This window comes from Lepisosteus oculatus, chromosome 6 (genome assembly GCF_040954835.1).
Source record: "Lepisosteus oculatus isolate fLepOcu1 chromosome 6, fLepOcu1.hap2, whole genome shotgun sequence".
NCBI lineage: Eukaryota > Metazoa > Chordata > Actinopteri > Semionotiformes > Lepisosteidae > Lepisosteus > Lepisosteus oculatus.
In genome coordinates, this window is record NC_090701.1 from 12,151,279 (window position 1) to 12,166,590 (window position 15,312).

The following is a 15,312-nucleotide window of genomic DNA, read 5'->3' on the forward strand; positions in this document are numbered from 1 at the left end:
ATAACTGCTTATGAAGCTATACTATTGTAATGGAAGGAATTTATGTTAACTACACAGTCACTTGGGGAAAAAGCACCTTGTATTTTAACATTTAACAAAAAGGTCAGTCTGTGCAACGACCTCAACCAAAACACAGTGCACAGTGCTGTCCTCTGTTGCAGGATGTTACCTAAAGCTTTAAGAAGCTCTTCACGAACTGCCGAGGTGAACTTTCTGACCAGACACAGAGTCGTCACCACAGCAAACAGCAGGTTGTATGACAGGACAATGTAGAAGTTTCCCAGCCAATTAAACCTCCCAAAATCTCCCAGAAGATCAAACCTTGTTATCCCTGTTGAAAACAAAATGAAACAGATTACAATTATCAGTGACAAAGGAAAACATAAATTGTTACTTTGACAAAGCGTATTTTCTGGAGTACCAGATAATCTTTAGCTTTGAAAATACAATCAAGTATGTGAATGTTTTTATGCTGACGGTATATTAAGGGCATTGCTTTTAACCTTTTCAGTTAAAAGGGGATTTTTTAAACTTTACCAGCATAACCTAAAAACTACGTCAACACTTTTCATTTTTAAATACATAACAGAATGAAGAGTAAGTTAACAACTGTCAGCTTGCTCTGCTACAACTGTTTTATACTGTGGAGCTGCAAGTTTATAGTCTGTGGAGAACAAAAGCAGAAACCTAAACAAGCACTCTCATCTGTACTAGAAGTCAAAACAACTGCTCTGATCTGTACCAACCAGCATTGGTTAACACCCACATTCTCTTAATAATTAGGAAGCTATAGTTATCACTGACAGTGATGCTCTCTAATGAGGACAGTCTCTAAAGAATGGGGTGTAGTGATGGCTGATGACATTGCAGTCAACCTCACAACTTGGCTGTGAGCTAGGCAAGTACTTGACGTGTGAAGTTGCGATGCTGTAGGTACTGGATGTAAACTTTGGCCACACGGATTTGTGCAACTTTTACGGTCAGCAAGTCCATTAAAAATGTATGGAACAGGGATCCATGTAAATGCCTCACACATATGCATGAATACCAGTTGTTGGTTTTGTTTTAGAAATGGGCACCTACAGACTTCTTAAAATGCCGAACTGAGCAGTGGTTTCAGTTGGGAAAATAAAGACAAGGGTGTGATACGCGAGGTGCCAGGCTATAGAATTCCTGCATGATGTGTTAAACCTAAACTTCACGGTGGTGTTCAACTGCGCCCCAAAAAATAAATTGAAAAAACGATAATAAAACAAACGCTAAATTGACCACGAGACTGGCTGCGAGAGGCCCAACGTGGCTGTGTGCATTATTATTGCTACTCGATAATTGATCTCTATGCTCTCGTAGTGTCAACTTCACTGCTCATGCTCGCTCGACACTCAGTCTCTATGACTGGGCTCATTGAATCGCTGTCCCGGTCTTTTGGATCTCTATGCTCCTATGAGAATGACTATTAACAAAAAATAGTTTCAGGTGTACAATTAAAATTAAAAATTAGAGTGAACACTGGTGGTGTTCTGTTCATAGAAAAAACAAATGGAAGATAGGAAGCAAAGGGAAGCACAAAGCAAAGACAAAACATACAAAACACGGCCTCTTTCTCTGCAACATGTTGAGAACAAAACTCAAACTGGCGGTTACAGTGACAAGCCCACCTTTTTCCCCACTGACATTCATTTAGGTTGAGAACGAAAAGGAATACATCTGTAACTGTAAGTAGTGAAAGTAATATTTAATGCGTGGTCACTCCAGGTTGATTTATCAGGCTACCCACATGCCCCCCTGCAACTTTACAAGTTTACAAGGCTGCCTATCGCACTTCCTCAAGAGCTTCCTTATGAAATGCCACTGATATATTATAAAATTAATAAAATGAGACAAGTAATAATAATAATAATAATAATAATAATAATAATAATAATAATGATACACACAAATATATACATGATATAATAAGTCAAAATCAAAGGAGAATATAATGACTTGAAATATATTTTTGGTAACATCGTTTCCAACATTTTAGTTAACAGTAAGCAAACAAAATAAATCCAAAGTCATGAAGTGGACTCATAGATACACTTGCACATGAGAACGAGTCTGGATGGCTAAACCACACTGGCAGAGACCATGCAGACAAGTCAAAATAGGGAGCAAGGTGTATCAGTTGTGTTTAGCAGTGCAAGGGTAACAGCTTAAATACAGCTGTTTCTTTTCTTTTATGCCAATACTAAATTGAAAGCCTTTGCAGCTGAAATTCTATTCATTTTCAGCAGAGGTAGTCATGATAAATGTGCTAATTAGGGCATATGTCTGTGTGACGGGAAAGATTTGGGAAAAAAAATGCCACTGAGCTCGTCATTTCATTCAGTAAGTAAAGGGGGGGTACATTAAGCAAGCACTAATGTTGCCGATCTAAAAGAAAGGCCTGAAAAAAAAAGTTGTCTTTTACACACACACAAAAAGTAATTTGATGAATGTACAAAACTGAAAAACACAAGGGAGTTGCCTGCCTTCTACAAATACATGTGGGAAGAACAAATTAACTCTGACCTTTCGTCTTGATAAAAAAGTGTTGACTACTATTTAATAAGTCATTATTTACCAAGGTCACTTAAACAATACCACAACATTGTTAGAATTCAGCTGCAGCCTTGTATCATTTGGCATATTTCTTTTCACTTAATCATAGTTTTCAAAGAAAAAAAAATCAAACATAATGGAATTCTACTAGTGGCTGCATCTGGTATGCAAACTCGGAAAAATCACTAACCACACCTTACACACCACAAGCTTCAATGGGATCGCCTTCCTCTAAATACACCTGAGTCAACTATTCAAATACAGGACATATTTCAAACTCAAACAATCAGCAAGCAGAATCTTGCAGGTTAGAGCTACAATGAAACTGCTTCTAGTGACTACTTTTCCTCACGTTGGTTTCCTTTAAAACTGCCAACGACAATTCATTCTTTCTGAATGCAGAAGCCTTAACTCCTCCACAAAGTCTGGACAAGAATTCAGAATGAATAAAGAGCCTTTTTTTCTATTTCATGGTCAGACAACATCAACAACAAAAAAGATTACTTCAACTTTGTGTGTGTGTGTACACTTAATCTGTCGGAACTACATCACATTTGGGCCTAAACCTCAGCTGGCAGAACCACAGATACTATGAATAACAATATCATAAAAAGGGCCATTGCATCTTCATACAGAGCACATCCTATAGCTTTTAATTCCTGCTTAATGCTGCATGATAACACTTGAACAGCAAAGCCCCAATAGTTTTCAATTAAAGGATTTGAAGTACTTTCAATGAATGTTCTTGGCCTTAAAAAAAACTATTTTAGTTTTATCATACACGGTTCAGCTGTTTTTAGAAGAAACCAGTTTATTCTGAAATTCTACATTCAAATTCATCGTACTATTACTATCTATTATGAGAACAAAGTTAGTTGGTAGTAGTAGACTACTAAGACCATTTCCTAACCAGATATTCTTTTTCCTGGTAAGAAAAATCATAACTCTTACATGAAGTATTGTTCCCTCGGGCACGTGCAACACTGACTGATTTTCTCAACTTATTTCCTCACCTTTTGCTTTAAAATACATACAGCAATGTTTCTGGTTTAACAGTTAACTAGCACAATGAATAATAATAGTATATTATATAGGATAACATTACGGCTCCAAACCAGTTACCAGAATCACTATGTTGTGTTGCAGTACATAAGCAATGGTCTGTGGTGCTCCACGAGTTATATCACTACTATCAAAGTAATGAGACACCATGAACAGAAAAATAACTCATGAATTACAAGCCTGTGCATTAGGAGACATTGTTACTTAAATCTTGATGTTACCTTGAGAAACTAAGTATACCACTCTTGGACAACTTCTTGACTTAGAAATCTTGACTACGTGCTTGTACACTGTTGTCTAGACACCAAAGAATGAATATACTGGATGTATAAAAAGTCAGAAAAGGATGGGAAAACAAGCACCAGCTATATTATCCAGCTCTTCAAAATCCAAACTCGCAAGCAACTTTAACAAAGGAGTAAGGATAAGTCCTTACCCTTATATAGCACTTTTCTGGATATTCCAACTGCTTTACAGGTATTGGGAACTGTCCTCTACCACCACCAATGTGTAGCACTACCTGGATGATGCGGTTTTATACTATTCTATAACATAGGCATTAAGGCACTTCAAAAATCGTACAAGACTATTATGAAATGGATTTCAGAAGTGACGATGGTCTGATGGGAGTCCAAGCTTGTGGCACAGTGCTTTCAAATTTATTAGCTACACAGTATACAGAATTTGCAGACCCTTTCCCAAAGAGATCACATACCAGAACAGTACTTTTGCTAACTAGAACACGAAACATCTCTCATACAACTCAAAAAGTGTCACTCTCTCACCAGAACAGCTTCTACAAGTTCCATGCTGGGAATTTACTAGACTGCGTAGGTCTTCAATTTAAAACCATCTGTCACAGAGGATAATATGCTGCCTGCTGAGCTATCAACACCCTGATGTTTTGTATTTATTTATGCTGGTTTTGTCTAGGGTCTGCTGCCTCTCTACTGTCGAGACTGTCCAACGTGCAAAGTAGAAACTCCTCTTGCATTTAATACTTCCAAAACTGAACTCCTGCACACAAAATCCTATCAGTAAAACAAACTATGATTTGTCTGAACTGTAAAGATATTTTGTACATTCAGTTAATTTAACATATTAAGAAAACAGGAATGCTTATACAGAAATTGTGGATTTTGGTCAACTTCCCATCTTTACAATATACGGTAGACAAGAATTATTGACCAGTTTAAATACCACAGCATAGTAATAGAATTAGAATTGTAATTCATGCACACACTCAAATTAATACACATTAATTACTAAGCCAATCTTAAAGGATGGGTTTTTGAAACACCAGTGGAGACAACTGCTGGACTGTGTGAGCAGCTGTTTATATCTTAACAGCTAGATGAAGAAATATTTCCAGCATATCCCATGTATTTCAAAGCCCTTAAAAATAATTTAGCTATTGCTAAATTTATTTAAGCAACAGTGCCATTTCAATGCCTCCAAGTACTACTCAGATTAATTGATGTTTGTTTAAAAATCTAAACTTCCAATGGCTATAAAATGTTACAATTACAGTTACAGGCATTTAGCAAAATTGCTTGTCCCAGGGCAAATTAAAATAAAAAATCAATAGCATAGGCTATCCTTACTGTAACACAGGCAAAATTAATTTCCAATAGAATGGTTTTGAACTTAATGGAATACATGCAGCTCTAATTAAAAATAAGAAATTGTTTGTGAAAGCAAATCATATGACATCACTCATAACACCGTCTTGGAATGAATACAGATAAATTCATTCAAGCTACTGGAGCTTGAAATTAAAAGAGCCCCAGTGATAGAGCAGTTTTAAAGGTGTAGGTTAAAAATTAATCAGTACTTGTTGACTTAAGTACATTTTTCAGTGGGGCCTTCTGTGTTTTAAGTAGAGTTAAAACAGGGAAACACCTCCTTTCCAAAAAAGATTTTTTCAAGCTAAGTAAAAAAAAAGGCATAATACTGGCACTTAAGATGATTTGGAAAATCATCTACTTTAAAAGGAAAGTCTTTATATTGTCTTGGTGACACTGCAAAACAATCTTTTCTGGAAACAAAAAAGCAGACAAGGGTGAATACTGTTTGGTTGCTGTTGCAATGACATAATTTCAAAGACAAAGTAAGTTTCATACTCCATTCCACGTAGTTCTGAAAAGGTCTTCGTGTCAACAATGACGACAGTTGGCTTTGCTTACAGATGTCTCTTTTAAGAGCTCCACCAGGTGTTGGCATTGATATGATAATTAATTCTACTGTGGGTTAATGGTTTTAAATAAATTTCTGTCATCGAAATTCAAAAGAAAACAACGAGACAAGGAAAAAAAAACTTTATATATATGTATTAGTATTAGCCACATCTAAAGAGATCTGATAAAAGGTAAACAGTGCTGGCATGTGCCACAATGAAAAAGGTTTAGAATTTTTTTGAGTGGCTGTGTAAAAAGAGTACTCTTCATATCATATTTACTTTTCAGAAGTAAAAAAAAAAATCACTTGAAAGCACAGTCAAACAATTTGTGACCATTTATTCAATCTTCTAAAAAAAATCAGACTTCAGACACATCACACAATCCGTTTCAGGACAATGGAGGTAAACTTTCGAAAGCTCAGACTTCCCCTTAACAAAACGTCCACTCTCCAAATGTATAATAAGGAGACCATTCATTTTTATTGCTTTCAAAATGCAGTCTCTTTAGAATCACCCAGTCTTTTTCACTGAAGTAAGGCTTCTGTTTACAGAAATATGCTTGTGCCCTTATCTCATCTCAGCTAATGGCAGCATGAATTCATATCGGTTTTCTCTTTTTATAAGGATGTAAAAATGCTGTGATTTAAAGAGGTTGTTGCTGGACACAGCTAAAAGCATATTTGAGGAAACAAACCACATTTAAACATAGAATGAGGTTCTACATGCTTTCACAACATACAGTTGGTTCCAAATTATACATACCCTAGATTCATAATTGAACGCAATTGTAAATTTACTATCTAAAAAATTCCATGCATGCCTTTAATATTCAATACTCTCCATAAATGAAAGATGAAAAAATAAGACTATAACCACTAGATATACATGTATTGTTTATTGCCCTACAATTAACAGCTAATAATTAATAACCCAAATTATAAATAAAATATAGATTTAATAATGCATCTTGCTTAAGAAGTCTAAAAATGAGACTCTCTCTGTAACTGTAATGGCACTGCACAGAGCAAAGTCATACTTGTCATAAATAATTTCCTGAAAGGACTATATGAATTGTAACAAATGAGAAAAGGCCAGTGTGCTCACTAGCCTATTTCATAATTAGTAGCTAAATGACCCAAGGATTTCATCCAACTATTTCTTGAAAGAAACCAGGTTATCAGCATGATCGACATGACTGGGAAAGCTTACTTCAGCCTCCCACAATGACTTGTATAAGAAAATGTTTCCTGTTCAGTTTTAAATCCACTTTCACATTGTATCCACTTCTACACTCTAGTTTCCATTTTACTTTTGATTTTGAAGAAAGGAATGTGACACTCAAAATCAACCCAGTGAACTTCAGAATCAACAGTGGGGAAAAAAGTGGAATATCAAAGTGTCTTTAAAATGAGAACGCAGATCATTATGTGATTATTTGCTGCGTGTTACCAATCTACTTAAAGCAAAATGAAAATATTTTTCATTTTTCTGAAAACATTTTCAGAATCTACGGAAAACAAAATCCTGGGAGTGCTCCATGGTAGCAGGGTTAGGAAACACCGATCCAGCCAACTCATATTCCTTGCGTTTTCCAGCAAATTGATATGTATAATCTCTCCAAGGAAAGGGATTGTGGGATTATTTTAATGCAAACCCAGAGGCTAGCAACACTTTTTGCTTCTGTAAGGTGAGGACACCCCTAAAACACATTAAGCTGTCTGACCAATTGCATGCGAGCGCACACAAGTCCCAGGGCACAGTTGGCTAATGACAGCGAACAAATGGAAACCAGCGATCTATGAGCTTTAGCCTGAACACATTCTGAGAGGGAACTTGAATTGGAAGAGCCGCTCAGCTGCTCTAAAGCAAACCTCAGACTTGTCAGTGGAAAGGTCACGGAGATTTGCGAGACTTTGTCTACTGGGAGGGAGGGAGGCAGAGCAGTTCCAAGGAATGAGTTAAAATGAGTGCAAAAACTGCAAGCGAACTCATGCAAGTTTAGAATCAGTTCCAAATGATTCCAGATAAGGTCAACACTGAAATGCATAAAGTCATGGATAGTGGACTGCCAGCAACAATATAGTCAGAGAGCAGCCATCTCGCTATACAGAAATAAGTGCAAAATTACTTTGTAGACTTTGTTAAGAATACATAATTATTTGTTTACACAGTCTTTTGACATTTGCTAAAATCTTCCAGAAAGATACAGTCGTTTACCGTTTGTTTAGATTTCTTTTAATATCAAATCTTTTGACTCGCATGAAGAATTCACGGTATATGCTGTGACAAGTTAATTCTCTGTGCAAAGGCTAAACATTAACATTCCGCAGTTTACCTTTCCCATCACATTTAAAACACAGCTTCCCTTCTTTTCTCCCAAGCGGACTTTTTTGCATACAGTGAAGAGGCTTTATAAATCTGTTTAACGCATTTATTTCTTTTCATCTATTCAGTGCCACTGGGCATAACCTGTAAAGCAGCACATGTTGATATTTTGTAAAACACCCCATGACTCACTGTACTCCTCCAATACACACGATTAATTCTGTTTGGACAGCTGTGTCTGTGCGTTTATTAATGTCATTTTAATTGTTCCATCTCTTCTTTTTTTTTGTAATTCTTTTCCAAATCTCAGCACTACACTATTAAGGAATTTTGAACTTGTTAATATAAATCATTTCCTTGTTACTCTCATCTACTTCACGTCTCTTGCAAATCTGTGTTAAAAGACTCGTTTCCCCATAAATCTGCATACGTGTAACACAAAATCCTTTGATCTTCAGTTCAATTTTCAAAACTCTTTGGCTCACTACACTGGGTCAGGACCTATCCTGAGAAAAGAAGATTAACTGAGATTTGTTTTACTTTTTATTTTACCAGTCTGTATGTTATATCATACGCCAAACAATACACAAGCTTAAACACCCATGCCTGGTGCAGAAAATATGACCTTGTATACAGAAACTTTCCAAATGTCTAACGCAGTACCTACAGGACGTGAAATCTTGCATGGATGGAAAAATACTTATCAAACACCATTAAATCTATTACAAAAATCACAAATAACATCTGAATATTTACTTTCTGTCCAATAAGCCCTAATATCAGCATAACACAGGGAAAAGTAAGATATCATACAGTGTTCATAACATCAACATGTTATTTTAAAATGTTTTGGCTAATTCATCAAAGGGTTATAAAAGAAATAATTTTTGTCTTCAAAAATTAAAATGTGATTGCATTCATTTTTCACCTACATTAGTATTTTTTTAATTCCGTAATGTTAACGTTTGAAACTATTTTTTCCATCTTAATCATGAAATTTATCAAACCGGTTGTTATTTTCATACAAACCACAATACACTGTACAGAATGTGTACATATGTGTGCGTGCGCGCGCTCAAGTTTAAAGGGTTCGCCCCAACATTCTTGTCTTACATCTTAGACCTTCATACACAATGAACTACAGTGCATACACCATTTCCGAGTAGGATCTAATCGATTCTGGATTTCATGAGGAGACCTATTCAAAGAGTTAAGTCTGCAGTGGTGCTGTGAGACTGCAATCTGTGTCTTGTCCACAGAATGAATCGGATTGCTGCGGCAAGTCTCTGAGCCACGAACAACAGCTACCAAAGAAAGGCTGAGACGGCAGTTCTCCCACAGTCCCAACTGAGGAGAATATCTGTCTGTGCAATTAAAAACAAAAGCTGTCCTCAGCAGAACTGAACCTGCAGTGCCGAGATGTTCGCTGCAAGGACTGTGTTTTAGACCATGTGATACAATAGCTACCAAGATGTCAACTTAAACAGCTTAATCTGAATAATCAATAGGAATATGTAGCACTAAATTTTGATAATCCTGTTGGTGATATTATACTTTAAAATTATAAAATTGTTTTTTTTTATATACATAATTTATTACCTTCTGTGCTTACTGTATAGAGCAAAGCTTTCACTTTTCCAAGCATGACCTTCAGAAGAAAAGAAAGTCAATATGAACCTTTTCCACTGAACCTTTTCAGTCCATAAGTATTAATTTATTGTATAGTTTAGATCAGAGGTGTCTTGTCTATTTTTTTGCTCGGCCCCCGAGTATTTCTATTATTTCTTTAAAAATTCTGGTGTAGGCAGTCAGCCACCTTGTCGCTCTGTTTGAATGTTGTGGAGAACAAGCCCAAAGGCTAAAACTTACCCAGTGTTCTTGACATCACTGGAAGAGCAGAACTAAGCACCAGGATGGACACGCAACACCCGATGATCTGTTGAAACAAAAATAAAATCCTTTTAACAGTTAAAGTCACATTCAGACAACGCTCTTAAACTGCATCCAGGTGCATACTGCATAGTTAATAAGAGATTAAGATCACTTTATTAGCCATATACAATTTCATGCCTTAGGAATTTGTCTTTTTCGCATACCCCAACTTGCTCTCTATGAGACACACAGACAGGGAGAGAAGCTTGGGGTCAGAGCACAGGGTCGACCATTTACATGGCGCCCCTGGAACCGTTGGGGTTAAGGGCCTTGCTCAGGGGCCCAACAGAGTAGGATTCCTCTGCCGGCCACGGGATTTGAACTGGTAACCTTCCAGCCACAGGTGCAGATCCTTAGCCACAGTGCCAGCGCTCTGCCCCACATTAATTAATGTGGCATTAATAATTTAATGCTTCCTTGTATATATATATAGCACATTTTATTCCAAAGCAGGAGGGAACCTGGACGAGCAACAGTTATGTGGATCATTAGACACCAGCAGCCCCACTACCAGCAGATCAGGTGGAGAAATGAGAAATGGCTTCAGCAGTTGGAATTCAGGGGTAATTATGTTGACGACAATGTGAAAGCCCACTGGGGGATTTGAAGTGAAGAAGTGCCATGGATTCATCAATGACCATGTAGTCAGGACCCAGATTTAACATCTGATTTGGAGGATGGCACCTCCAAACAGCAAGGTGTTGGACACCAAACTGGGGTGCTGGTTTGCTAATGCTGGTGTAGAGGGAGGAGTGCCACCTGCTGGCCCACCTGCACTACTTGCAGCAGCAAATATTGTTCTGAGGTCTCTGAGCTTTGCTTACCTTCAGAGATCTGGTACAAATCGAGCTACAAACCATATTTCACATCTCAGCCTGAACACACCAAGAAAGATAACTTGATAGATAACTCAGCTAGGTCACAAGTTGGCTAACACTTCACACATAAACATATACTGTATGTATACACAGTGCTGTGCACTCCCCCCCAACACCTTCACAAAATTAACATTCATTGCGTTGTACAGCTTATTTTAGGTTCAACTTAAATATTCTATTGGGTCCCAACCCGGACTTCAAGATGACCAATCAAACCTCCCAAAATGCTTGGGTTTCATTACCCTGTTGAAACACTGGACCAGTCCACGCTGATGACTCAATGGTGGGGAAAGGTGAACTGCTATTTGTCAGATCTGATCTCTCCTTCCATCTGAAATGTCAAACCACTACCTGCTGCAACCCCAGATCATTAGGCTCCCACCTACTTGACTTTCACTGGTAACAGAGCTCTTTTCAACATTGCTTTATTTGGTTTGTATCGCTCACACCAATATTTTTTTTAAAGTGCCATTTGAGGCTCTAAGATTCCAGGTTTTTGTATATGGCCATGAGCATTTATACAAACCTCACGGTCTTTAGTCTTAAATAATTGTTTCTGTCCTTTTCCGTACAAATGTCACCATAATGTTGTCAGTCTTCAGCTACTCTCTTTACATTGAAGTAATATTTCTATGGTTTTGCCACTTTTGGCAGCTTTTTCTTCCCCGCTAAGATTATATGAGCTATCCATTGTTATAATCAAATGAGTAAATGGAGTTGATTAGCTTAACCTCAAATGTGTCTCATAAAACAATGCAATATAATATTTGGACTGCTCTGTATCAGGTTAAGCATACAATATGTGTGCCATCTTTAAATATTCTTAATTTCTACTATTATTCTACAGGTACACAGTTACAATCTATGCTTTTATATGTTCAATGTAAATATGTCTATTTATAGGTTTTGACTGAAAGACCACAAAATATTTCTTATGCCTAATAACCATGGTGGAAACTCTGAATGCTTTTGGAAATCCATTACAGTTTCTTTCAGTTTACAGTATCTTTGCATTCTAGTAGGTCTTCCCTTGGGTGAGAAAATTAACCAAACACACACAAACACATGCACACAGACTCACACACACACACACACCTCTTCAGCGTAAATAGATTCCACAGATTGTGCAATTAGTACTTCTGAAGTTGCTCATTACCAGGTTCTTTCCTTTGTAGACAAGTCCTTTCACTGGACTGTCATGGCTAGTTAGCAAGCTTCACCATCCAGAGGTTATTTACAATTGAATGGGCACCATGCAAGCCAAACGGAGCACATCCTTTTCCCACTCCTCAGGCTTTCCGAAAATCTTCCAGTTTGTGTTGACGCAGCTCACAAACAAATATTGGCTAGATCAAATGAGCCATTCAGGCCAATTACTGAAGAAAGAAAGAGAGCTCTTCTGGAGGGGCAAGAAAAGGAACGCTAAAGAGGCCCAAATACATCAGCACCTTGGGCCTACCTTACCGTTGTCATGGTTGTGTCGTCTTTCCTGGGAGTGAGGCCTTCAAAGAAGCGCAGGCTATAGAAGCCGACGACTGAGGACACCATTAGATAGCTGTGAGAATTAAGGAAAACAAAACACCTTCTATAGGGCTAAGAGGAATGTGAAGGCCTCGTCTATGCTTTCAGCTTTCTTTTAGGCTTCCTCAAAAAAAGACAAAGAGCAACAAAAACAAAACAGCATTTCCGGAAGAGCCTGGACAAACCATTCCTCGGCTCAAATGCAAAGTCCTAGAATATCTGTGGAGAATACCTGTTAACAGACAGGAGTGTGGAATTGAAAGAGAAGGATACAACATCAGAATGATCTCAAGTGCTGCTCCCACACAACCAAATGTAGACAGGGATGCACTTCCTATGCCCCGTTCCTGAAAAAAAAAAAACAAATGAGTGAAAAGACTAAATTTGAATCTTTTGGGCTTTATCGTGCTCTCTTGTAACATACAATGTTTGTGATCCCACAACCTCGCACCTACTTTTCTTTCTAAACCTAGAAACAAGTACCCCCTCTTTTTATACCACAGCTAATTATTTTAAGTTAATGGCATTTTAGGAATCTCTGTATTCCTTTTCTAAGCTCTCCAGATTGTAAAGCTCAGCAAGCATAGCATTTGCAAAAAGTGAATTGAAAAGTGAAAACATTTTTATTTGCTGCATATACGAGTTGCAGTAGCTGGTGATAAGTTTGTTAATACCATTTTTTCCATCCCAGTATTACTTACATTTGTAGTACCACAAAATAACACCAAGGGGTAAAAATGTTTGAAGGATAAAAGACATTGATCCCTGATAATTAGGCTAGTCACTTTGTGATTTGACTTAAATAAGGATATTGAAACCAAATATTATTTATGTTTTATTTGGTATAAACACAACTGCAGTCTGCAACAGAATCATACGGCTTAACCACTGCAATGCCAAGCAAAAATGTAGAGGATTTTATGCAATCTGATGTCATTCCAGAAAACATATAAAACTCAAACAATTAAGTATATATTTATTGTAAAAGGAAAACTAAAGTGTTTCTTCCACAAATACAGCATGGAACTGCCTCATTTGGACGACAGAATCAAATCAATAAATGCTTTAACATCAATGCATACAGAAACTGTATTTCAGGACAAAATTTACAAAAACTAAAGTGATTTTGGGGCATTTGCTGGTGTTTCATTTTAGCTTCTAATGAACAAAAAATAAATAAAACCTCAAATCACAGTTTGTGGTATTATGTGGAAAGTATTGCTTTCTTAGGTTTACTGTCTCTTTTTTCCAGTGTATATTACACCATTATCTCACTTATTTTCAGGGAAATGTGCATTAAAACCTGCAAATTCAGAAATATCCATGATATCCACAAAAATCAACATGCGGCAGAGTTCTATTTGAACTGCCTCCACGAAACTAAGAAGTCCATCATCATAAAAAAAGTTGGCATTTCATTCCGTTTCAGGCGGGAAAAAAAAAGAAAAATTCCAACAGGCTGTTTCATGTCTTTATGTAGCCGTCTTCCTGCTACTTAGGAATTAAATTAGAAAGCTGCTGCATTAAGAGACTTAGCACACAAGATCACTTATTACCACCATTTGAATATTTCAGCTCTCCAACTTACCAGGTAATTGGCAAAGGAAAGTGATTTCATCATATACAGGTAATGGTAATGTTATGGCTGCCCATGCTTTCTTAAAACAAATCTTAAAAGAAATAGCTATTTTATGTGTCAGCCTAAATGTCAGCCTAAATCTTTCACTGAAGCATGCTAAAAGCAACTCCTGTAATTTGGTCATAGCAGGCCAAAGACTTGTTGAATCTATTTTAATATTGGTGGTTCAGGCATCAATCAAAGCCTTAAAATCAGACCAGAAAGGGAAATGAAGAAAAGTTCTGCCATCCCCAAAAACAAAGCTTTGAAAGGTATCTTCTCAACTTTGTTATCCTAATCCATCCATCTAACATTTTCTCATTTTCTAATCCATTTCATCCAACTCAGCGTTGTGAGAGAGCCGAAGCCTATCCCAGCAAGGGGAGCGAGGCAGGGCACCCTGGACAGGATGCCAGTCCATCCAGGGAATACAGACAGAGACACACACTCGCACCACAATGTTCCAACAAGCTAACTAACATACTGGTATATTTTCGGACTGTGGGAGGCAACCTGAACACCCAAAGGAAACCCATACGAACACAGGGAGAATATACAAACTCCACATAGACAGCACCTCAGGTCTAGAATTGAACTCCAGGTCCCAGTGCTGCGAGGCATCAATGCTAACCACTGCACTGGCCATGATAATCTAATACTTATAATTTCTAATAAATCTAATATTTATGACAAATTCATGTTTTTTTGTTTTACATCTTCAGCATAGCTGTGGAACCACAAAATATGTTGGGGGGTGGGGTCACAATTCCAGGGTTTCCTAGACAACATTAAGGAAATAAAACACTGGAAACACCCCCATTAACTAGTGATAGACAGGAGAAATGCAATTCAATGAGATTATAACATCCTGTGAAACTATTACACTAGGCATTCAATGACCCATACTTACAGTAGCACTGCACTTCCTATGCCTGTTGGCAATGCAATATTCAATAATGCAGTTATAAGAAATAATTATTTAGAATATTTTGGCTGGTTGCACTCTTTGCTCTCTCTCTCTCGCCAAGCTCATCCCTTAGTATTTAAATGGGGTAGAAGACAAGGGATTGCTGATTGTCTCAATATTTTAATTTTTTTTTGTAATTTTGGTAATTAGGGCCATTAAGATGCTGAAAAACAAATCCTTTGGGTACACTGTTAAAGCTGTATGTCAACGTGCCTTCTGTATGTGCAGCTGTGATTGTTAACAAAGG

The 15,312-nt window shown here is 37.3% G+C and overlaps 1 protein-coding gene across 8 annotated transcripts in view; it reads right to left on the reverse strand.

The window, feature by feature from the left end:
• lmbr1 (limb development membrane protein 1) overlaps positions 1–15,312 on the reverse strand; it is a 119,395-nt gene that overhangs the window by 55,261 nt on the left and 48,822 nt on the right. For 7 of the 8 annotated variants that reach the window (XR_011189857.1, XR_001479239.2, XR_011189858.1 and 4 more), the window contains exons 13-16: positions 12,754–12,827; positions 12,424–12,514; positions 10,019–10,085; positions 170–331 (exon numbers count right to left, since the gene is read on the reverse strand). Coding sequence is in view for 5 of the 8 variants with exons in the window: in XM_069190988.1 (XP_069047089.1) it covers positions 170–331; positions 10,019–10,085; positions 12,424–12,514; positions 12,754–12,827 (394 nt within the window). In the remaining 3 variants the exon portion in view is untranslated. Of the gene's footprint in view, positions 1–169; positions 332–9,748; positions 9,798–10,018; positions 10,086–12,423; positions 12,515–12,753; positions 12,828–15,312 lie in introns of those variants that run through there. The other variant, XM_015354783.2, reaches the window with a different exon arrangement.